At 36.1% G+C, this 10161-nt stretch overlaps 2 protein-coding genes across 4 annotated transcripts in view; one reads left to right on the plus strand and one right to left on the minus strand.

The window, feature by feature from the left end:
* map3k1 (mitogen-activated protein kinase kinase kinase 1, E3 ubiquitin protein ligase) overlaps positions 1-4869 on the plus strand; it is a 64458-nt gene extending 59589 nt beyond the window's left edge. For both annotated transcript variants that reach the window (XM_048171389.1, XM_048171399.1), the window contains exons 19-20: positions 814-945; positions 2647-4869. In XM_048171389.1, coding sequence (XP_048027346.1) covers positions 814-945; positions 2647-2796 — 282 coding nt within the window. In that variant the 3' untranslated portion in view covers positions 2797-4869. The remainder of the gene's footprint in view (positions 1-813; positions 946-2646) is intronic.
* LOC125255945 (histone-lysine N-methyltransferase 2D-like) overlaps positions 1-10161 on the minus strand; it is a 526365-nt gene that overhangs the window by 184089 nt on the left and 332115 nt on the right. The window lies entirely within an intron of this gene.

A 10161-nucleotide genomic window follows, 5' to 3' on the forward strand; every position in this document is an offset into this window, starting at 1 on the left:
AATTCTTACTGACCCCAAACTTTTGAACGGTAGTGTAAAATGTTACAAAAGCTTTGTATTTTAGATAAATGCTGTTCTTTTGAACTTTCTATTCATCAAGGAATCTTGAAAAAAATAAAAAGTATACAACTGTTTTCAACATTGATAATAATAACAAATATTTCTTGAGGAACTAATCATCATATTAGAATGATTTCTGAAGGATCATGTGACACTGAAGACTGGAGTAATGATGCTGAAAATTCAGCTTTGCCAACACGAGAATAAATTACTTTGTAAAAATATATTCAAATAGAAAACAGTTATTTTAAATTGTAATAATTTTTCACAATATTACTCTTTTTACTGTATTTTTAATTAAATAAATGTAGCCTTGGTGAGCAGACAAAACTTCTTTTAAAAACATTAAAAATCTTACCGATCCCAAACTTTTGAGCGGTACTGACCAGGCAGCCAAGGTATGGCAGCCGCCATACCCTGCCATACACCTCCACCACTCACAGTCAGAAGGTCCCCGGTTTGAGTCCCAGCTGAGTCAAGAAGCATTTCTGTGTGGAACACGTTCTCCCCGTGCTGGCGTGTGTTTCCTCTGGGTGCTCTGGGTTCCCCCACAGTCCAAAGATAAGCAGGATAGTTGGATAGATGAATTGGAGACTGTAGGGATGAGTGTATGCAATGGACCAATAGACTCCATCATCCCTGCAACCCTACATGGGACAAGGAAAATGGATTGAATTGGATGGATGTTTGTTGGGACATTTTATTTCAGTGAACCATTTAACTGGTGTCATTTATGGATGTGTGCGATTCCAGGTGCTGAGAGGGCAGCAGTACGGTCGCAGCTGTGACGTCTGGAGTGTGGGCTGTGCTATTATAGAGATGTCTTGTGCTAAGCCTCCCTGGAATGCTGAGAAACACTCCAACCACCTGGCACTCATTTTCAAGGTGAGGATTGAACTGAATGTGTGCACACTGGGGCTTTATGAGCAAAAAATAATTGTCATGTTTGCTGAAAACTTAACCCATATAATACATGTCATCATGAGTTAATGTCTATGACTTCAGATGAATTCATTTTTTGACGTTTCCTTCAAAACTTCTTTTTTTTTTTTTACACATTTTCATGCTGAACAAATAATAAAAATTACTAGTTAAAACATGTAGTTTCAGTACTCAGTAGCTTCAAGAAGTGAAAAAGCATTAAAGGGTAAGTTTTTATCATCTTTGTATTGTTACTATGTCAGTAGGATGTGTAAATGAACAATGTGTTCTGTTTCTTACCTGCACCCAGATATCCCTTATTGTTTGTCATCAAAAGTCCACCGGCAGACGCAAAGCGAGTCATTTTGTCTGGACCACTCCAGGGCTTTTGTTAAAACTACAGATCAAAATTTTTGTATTCCAACCCATGCAGCACCAAAATCAAAATTGAATTATGGCAAAAGGGAACATCACAGCTCTTTATCTCTAGTCATGTAGCACCGATTAAAAAACAAAATGTGTTTCTACTGCATTAAGGGTTGCACGATATATTGTTTTAGCATCGAAATCGTCATGTGTGCATCCGCTATAGTCGCAGAATGCACAGTGTCAAGTATAGGGATCGTTAATACGGACCAGGTTCAAAACGCACGTGATTCTCGGATTAATTGCAAATTTTGAGCATCATACAACTGTCAGTTTAAACATTCATTTGAATTTAAACCATTTAAGCACACAAAGACGCGAAAGAGAACTCTGTTCTGAATGTGTGGCTGTTTTCTATGCGTACACACACAGAGCTGCGTGCTTGCACATGAACACCGAATGTGTTCCGCGTCTATTTGTGCCTGAATGGACACGTGCAAAAAAAAAATGGTCAAAATGCACGTAAAACATAGAGTATCCTTATAAACACAGTTACTTATGTCTTAGGTGAACTAAACAATTGAGAAAGAAATATATATGTAACAGTACGGATATGTAACAGTATTTTTGATCCACGCATTCCGGTCTTAAAGTGACAGCAGCCTAATATTCTTGCTGCTTTCTGTGTCATGAATGTTAATCAAACAACAAAACACAGAGGAAATCACTTTTGTAGTTTTAACACAGATTAATTATATTTAATTTATACTTTAAAGACTATGCAGTGTTATTTTACATTTGATTATTCAATTTATGCACCTGAATACTGTTACTTACCTGAAAAATATAAAGGCGTATTTTTTTTTTCTTTTGTATCTTTGTTCTATTTCTCTATGATTATAATTTGTTGATTATATTCTATGCGTATTCACTCACCTACAAAATCACCCTGATGATTCTAGAATGAGTAATTCATTCCTAATAGAGCTATTCAAGTCATACAGTGAATTTTTTTTTTTCTATATCGCAGAAAAACAAAGTATCGCAATGTCAGTTTTTTTCCAATATCGTGCAGCCCTGTACTGCGTAGACAGCCAAGTTGGATTAAAGTCTATCTTGGTGAATTACCCTTTTAATTGTATAATTTTTTTTACCATGTTATTAATCACAGAAATTAGCGTATTCTTTTTCCCAGCCCTGATTATTGTTATACGCCCAGCCCTACTGTGCGTGTATTTGAAGTGCCTCGCTTTAGACATGTTGTTTGGTCAACTGTCTAATCACTGTCTCCTCCCTCAGATTGCCAGCGCTACCACAGCACCAACTATCCCAACCCACCTGTCTCCAGGCCTGCGGGACGTCACCCTGCGTTGCCTTGAGCTTCAGCCCTCCGACCGGCCGCCCTCCAGAGAGCTGCTGAAGCATCCCATCTTCCGCCACAGCTGGTAGAGTCCTCTCACTCACCTGCAGCTGCAGAGACGTCGTACTACTGAAGGCCGCGTCTGGCCTGTGCCTCATACTGCTGTCATGTTCTTAGTGCTAGTTTAGCCACTTTCTGTCTTTCACTTGCCTAAACAAACAAAACACAGTCATTGAAGAGGGCCCTAAATGCTGTATCCTCAAAACATGATGCAAAAAACATGATTGCACATGTAGTCTTAGTACTAAGAGTGTCTGTATAAACGTGCCATTTCTGTTTTTAAGTTAAGATCTCTGCTCTGTGGTGAGTAGTTAATTTACCTTCTGGAAGGCTGAAAATCAGGTTATCTGTAGTAAAGGTCAGCCTGTTTGAAGAAGAACAGTTTCTCATCTGTTAAATCCCCTCACATTTAACACATTAGATTTTAGACTGATCCTCAGTGAGTGCATGTCAGGCCTCATGTGTTGTTTTACACCGTGAATGTGTTTTGGTGAAAGACAAATCTTTGCTAGTTGAACTAGCGCACCGCTGAATGTGAATGCTTATGATGCCGGTATGGTTCGCTTTTCATTTCATTTCATTTCTAAATGGAGATCGTGTGTATAAATGTCTGGTTTTACTTGTTTTAGCTTAATGGGTGTAATTGGGAATCTTTTCAAAGCTATCACCCAATTTTAGACTGTGATGTGTCTGTAAATCATGTTCGAAAGTCTCACTGGAACATTATTTCTGATCTCCAACTCTATTCAGTTTATATGTTGTGATTTGACTTATTATTTTGGGTGTTGACTCATAATTCAGTTGAAATTTCATTTCCTTTTCAGCTGTTATTTACTCAGCCATGTTATTGGTGCTGTTCTGTTCACGTTCACGAAAATCCAACAGACGTTTTGTAAACGATTAAGCTTCCTATAGGAATATTCAACACGTGTAACTGAATATTTCCTTATGTGTTATTTACTCTATTACACAAGCGTTCATGCTGTTGAACATTTCGGTGGAGGGATCATATTTAGCTAATGAATTTAAGTGCTCGTAAACACTGTTTCCCCCAAATCCATTAACATTATGCATGTTCTGAAAACATGTCAGGTGTATGAACTGTAGCTCTTCAAGCGTTGTTGCTGTTTTGGTTTTCTGAAATTTTTAAAACCGTTTTAAAAGTATATTGATGACCTTATTTGGACTCTCGATGAGTTTTAAATGTGACAATTTCAAAACTATTTTTAAAAGTAAAGTTATTTAATGCAAATTCTCCTCATTTATGTGGAATACAGGCTGATCAAGCTTGAAGAGTTAAGATGTAAATATGAATTTTGGTAGCTAAATGTATTTTACTTGACTCCTGCGTGTTTTTTTTTTTTTTTTTTTTTTTAAGCCACACTTCTCATCATAAATACATATTTTTGTTCCTGCATTGGGTGTTTTTTTTTTTTTTTTTCTTTCCTTTATGAAAGCTTTAAAGTTATGCACTCTGTCTTTTTATATACTGGAAAGGTGTCTGCTTCAGTCAGCTTCATAAAATCTAATCAGTATTACTTGAGTTTTTCACATCTTCTGTCATTTCTTTTCAGTTCTCATCATCTCACTTTGTATTGTTGTTCTGTTATTTCATGGGCTTTTTGATCTGGGCTGAACTGACCTGTATGAAATGATGCTGTTTCTTGTCACTTGGTGGTACTTTTTATGTGAAGATTGTCTATTGCTGTTTTATTCCAGTCTTTTCTACCTCAGGTGTCCTCTAGAGTTTTCTTCTACCAAAGTTCACTTTCTCAATATATATAAATAATTATATATATAAATATATATATAAATATATATTCTTTTATTATAATTTTATATCTCTCATTCTTTGTTTTTGTTTTGTTTTTTTTCCTCAAAGATCTCCAGGGCTTAAGGGCTAACTTATATTAGCACCTTTTATTGTGCAAATAAATCTCTGGGTTCAGCTAAATAAAATAAAATTGGCTAAAGCTGTATCTTTTAATCCTGTGTAGCTTTTGTCAAAATGTTTTAATTATTAGGTTTTTACCCCATTTGAAGCATTTTATAATGAAATCTACCTATTTTGGTCTTTATAGCAAATAAAACGTATAGGAAAATCTGTTTGTTCTTTGTGGGTTTTTTTTCTTTTCTTCATTTTGACCTTTTCATCTCAGTCAGTTCTGACCAACATACAGCAGCACTGGATGTGCTGATTGCATTTGCTTAGATCAATCTATGACATCTGTAATGGAAAAATTGGCTGTCTTAACATGCTAAACTTTCATTGCTGTAACTTCCTTGCTCACTTTAGGACAAATTTATTATGCATTAGAAGTGAATTCACTGTGCACACAGCCGATTGGTCCGGTATCTGATATCACTGAATGAGAACATTTTTGTTTGTTACTATGGTGATGAAAACCAGTAAAAACCTATACATCTTTGTGGAACTGAAATCCAGAGTTAGGTGAATAGATGTTTAAAGAAGACCCACATTTATTTTCACCTGCACAATCCTTCTGGAGCGTAGTGTAGACATTGCAACACTTGTATTGATCACTTCCAGATTCACTGAATGCTAATCAATATTAATAGACATCTGTCTATAGAGCAGATTTGTTTTCACCAGTGCCTACAAGGGAATCGTAATAAACTGGAACTCCCACTCCCGCCAAAACGCTTCTAATGACGTAATTGAGCAAGTCTTCCTAAATACTCAAACTTCTTACGTATTTGTATTTATCTGAACATTTTTAAATGTAAAATATATTGTTTCATACTTGTAATTTATGTCCATATATCAATAGGGTCTTTTAAATTGTTAGATTACTTGAAGCAGCTTCTGGAACAAGAATAAATGTAGGGCAGGGCTTGATTTTGTCCACAGGGAATTGATTGGATGGTTGTGATTTGCTTTGATCTCGTATGAGTGACAGGTTGCCCCACCCTCACACCAGTTAACATCAGAGAAGAGATGAGCTGCAAGAGGGAAGTCATTTTGATTAAAGGGGACCTATAATGCCCCTTTTACAAGATGTAATATAAGTCTGTGGTGTCCCCAGAATGTGTCTGTGAAGTTTTAGCTCTAAATACCCCACAGATCATTTATTATAGCTTGTCAAATTTGCCCCTATTTGGATGCATGCCATTTTTGTGTCCCTTAAAATGCAAATGAACTGCTGCTCCCAGCTCCCTTTCCAGAAGAGGGCGGAGCTCACGCTTCAGTTGCTCAACAACAACAAAGCTGGAGAATCTCACACAGCCAAAATGACGATTGTCAGTATCGGTGTTCAGACCTACATTGTTCAAACCGGAATCGGATGCTGATGGAGAGACTGTGAATGCAACGTTGAGAATGCAACGAATGGATACATTTATGTAGTTGCTGTGGAGTATATTCAACTCATTGACTAGCATGTGCCGTCATGTTAATCTTATGTGCAAATCCAGCGTTGAATTGACCCTCGTTTTGTAAGCAGTCCAGCGTAAAATGATGGAATTGTTACGTTCCTCCCAGTCTAGGATAGGGGAAGCAACATTAAAGATAACGATAACTAAAGCATTAACATAAAAGCAAAACTTGGCTCTAAAAGTTACATGCCAAAACACAAGAAATGTAGTACAATCAGGTTTATTGGCGTAACAAAAGTGTAGGAAGTATAAAATAACTTCAGGAGTGGGGAAAGCCAAAAGAAACCAACCAAACAAAAATACCTCTTACTATAGGGAATTAATCTACACTTAACTCAAAGAAAGAAAAGGAAATAAACAACAAGATAGTTCCCTGGCTCCCTCTCTACTTTTAACAGGAGAAAACCAAACAATTTCCAAATAAAAATATAAAGTGGCACCCACTCCCTAGAACTTCCTAGTTTGGTCTATGTACAATATTTACAAGAAAAACGTCAGTTCAACAGTTTAACAACAACTTGAGTGAGCAAGAAAAGTGTCTACATCAATGTAACACAATTTATACAAGCTTGTAACAAAAAGCTATAAATAAAAATAAGTCTTACAACAGATCAAAATAGGATAACATCAGACAAGGGAAATAAAATAAGCTTTGTAATGAATCGCAAAGGAACAGCAGCAGTAATACACATCAACAGCAACAAGGCAAACCAACAGTCAACAAGCTCTGTCTTCTCTGGAGACTAGCCAGGATTTATACACACTTCCTTTCACTGAGGACCAATCAGCAGATGATAAGCAGTCTCACCCAATAGGGGTTGGCTGCCTGACGGTGGAGCTCCACTCAAGAGTGGAAATACGTCACCTCCACTAGTGGAGCTAGCTACAGCTATGGCCGCTGGGCATGCACACATCAATATTGCGTCATTTAATTACTTTATTTGCATTATTATTATAAGGGTATGTTTAGGGTTGGGGTAGGTGTAGACATTAATAAAACACAATCTGATAAGTAGTCATTTTCTTTTATTAATTGTTATTTTATTGTGAGATTTTGCCTCACTACGTTATTTTAACACAAGCCATCAAAACATAGATTATACCTATGCTAGCTGCAGCATCAGTCTGCCAGTGTAGCACTGCTGAGGTAAAATTATTCAAGTGGAGGTGATGTATTTCCTGTTCAAGACTGGAGCTCCACTCGCCCATGGTCTGCAGCCAGACCCTTCTCGTCTCACCTGGCTCTACCTGCTCAGACAAAGAAGGAGAAGAAGAAAGGGGAAAGAAAACAACCACTACTGCCACTTAGTGGACTAAGGCCCACATACAAAAAGTAAAAGAAATAAAAGATATGACATCCGTAACAGCATGGTAACAACACTCTACTACAACAACTCTTCCTCTTGTCTAAAGCAGCCCAACATGGCCTCCTTTGTTGCATGTTCCCGGGGGCAGGGTTTATGTAAATTTTGGGGTTTGTGATGTCACCAACCCTGGAAGAAGCTTGTTGTAGTCTCTACCAGCTGTAGTGCTTAAACAGAGAATTCTCCCTTTGCGTTGAACTTTGAGCATTGTAACTTTGCAGATGTTGTTTCTGCTCTAATAGCAACATTACATACTAACTGGTTAAAAACGTGAAATCATAATCAACCATCCCTTTAAAGATTACGAGGACATGTGAATTAAAAAAAAAAAATGTCGTGCACAGATCAATCATTTATAATAAATACTGCAATATTCCATAAAAATAGGAATTGTTGATTTTGATTTCATGGTGACTTTAAAACACTGTCCTGCAGGACCTTTCTTTTCTCCCATTCTCAGTTTGTAATGCAAGTTTGTGATTCACCTGGAAGGTGTTTTTTTTCTTCTTCAATAAAAACCTTTATTGTGTTTTGGCAAAATAAAGGAGAAAAATATCTTCTTTGTATGTATATATATATATATATATACAAAGCCGATTCAATGCAATAATTTACAAATCTCATAAACGTATATTTTATTCATAATAGAATATAGATAAGTTAAATGTACATATAAGGAACAGCTGGAGGACCAATTTGCAACTTATTAGGTCAATTGGCAACATGATTGGGTATAAAAAGAGCCTCTCAGAGTGGCAGTGTCTCTCAGAAGTCAAGATGGGCAGAGGATCACCAATTCCCCCAATGCTGCGGCGAAAAATAGTGGAGCAATATCAGAAAGGAGTTTCTCAGAGAAAAATTGCAAAGAGTTTGAAGTTATCATCATCTACAGTGCATAATAATATTCATAGAATCTGGAACAATCTCTGTGCGTAAGGGTCAAGGCCGGAAAACCATACTGGATGCCCGTGATCTTCAGGCCCTTAGACGGCACTGCATCACATACAGGAATGCTACTGTAAAGGAAATCACAACATGGGCTCAGGAATACTTCCAGAAAACATTGTCGGTGAACACAATCCACCGTGCCATTCGCTGTTGCCGGCTAAAACTCTATAGGTCAAAAAAGAAGCCCTATCTAAACATGATCCAGAAGTGCAGGCATTTTCTCTGGGCCAAGGCTCATTTAAAATGGACTGTGGCAAAGTGGAAAACTGTTCTGTGGTCAGACGAATCAAAATTTGAAGTTCTTTTTGGAAAACTGGGACGCCATGTCATCTGGACTAAAGAGGACAAGAACAACCCAAGTTGTTATCAGTGCTCAGTTCAGAAGCCAGCATCTCTGATGGTATGGGGTTGCATGAGTGCGTGTGGCATGGGCAGCTTACACATCTGGAAAGGCACCATCAATGCTGAAAGGTATATCCAAGTTCTAGAACAACATATGCTACCATCCACACGTCGTCTCTTTCAGGGAAGACCTTGCATTTTCCAACATGACAATGCCAGACCACATACTGCATCAATTACAACATCATGGCTGCGTAGAAGAAGGATCCGGGTACTGAAATGGCCAGCCAGCAGTCCAGATCTTTTACTCATAGAAAACATTTTGAGCAACTTGTCTCCTCATTCCCCAGACATGTTCAGACTGTTATAAAAAGAAGAGGGGATGCCATTAAAATGATACATTTCCCTTAAAATGATCATTTTTCTCAGTTTAAACATTTGATATGTCATCTATGTTGTATTCTGAATAAAATATTGAAATTTGAAACTTCCAAATCATTGCATTCTGTTTTTATTCACAATTTGTACAGTGTCCCAACTTTTTTGGAATTGGGTTTGTATGTATATATATATATATATATACAGTATTAACTGATTACATGTAATCTGGATTATGTAATCAGATTCCAAAAATTAAGTACTTATAATTAGATTATATTACATTTTAAAATACTTTTTTTAAACTTGATTACATATTATTCACACAATGGACAGTACATTGTTCATAATTTATTGATTCTCCTTAATTCTTCTTATATTAAAATGCACAAATTCATGTAATTTCATATTTAAATGTAATGCATTCCCAATTTTTTTAATTCCCAAACTTTTTTGTCAGCTGAACCTCTTTGATTAATATATATTTATATAATGTTTAATGCAAATCATGTTGTTGCTAAAAAAAGGACTATATTTTCTTTTTTGTTAGATATACAGTATATGGTAACACTTTACAATAAGGTTCATTAGTTAACTACATTAGTTAACATGAACTAATAATGAACTGCACTTCTACAGCATTTATTAATCTTAGTTAATTTTAAACATTTACTAATACATTATTAAAATCAAAAGTTGTATTAACATTAGTTAATGCACTGTGAAGTAACATGAACAAACAATGAACTGATGTATTTTTATTAACTAACGTTAACAAATACAGTAACAAATGTATTGCTCATGGTTAGTTCATAGTTAATACATTAATGTTAACAAATTAACCTTATTGTAAAGTGTTACCATATATATCTTTTCTGTATTTTTAGTTCAAAATTATTTTCAAAAATATTGTGATAAACAAGTTAGGTCAAAAGTAATTTAAAAGTTATAAAGAAGCAGTCATAT

The sequence above is a fragment of the Megalobrama amblycephala genome, linkage group LG2 (genome assembly GCF_018812025.1).
Source record: "Megalobrama amblycephala isolate DHTTF-2021 linkage group LG2, ASM1881202v1, whole genome shotgun sequence".
Lineage (NCBI taxonomy): Eukaryota > Metazoa > Chordata > Actinopteri > Cypriniformes > Xenocyprididae > Megalobrama > Megalobrama amblycephala.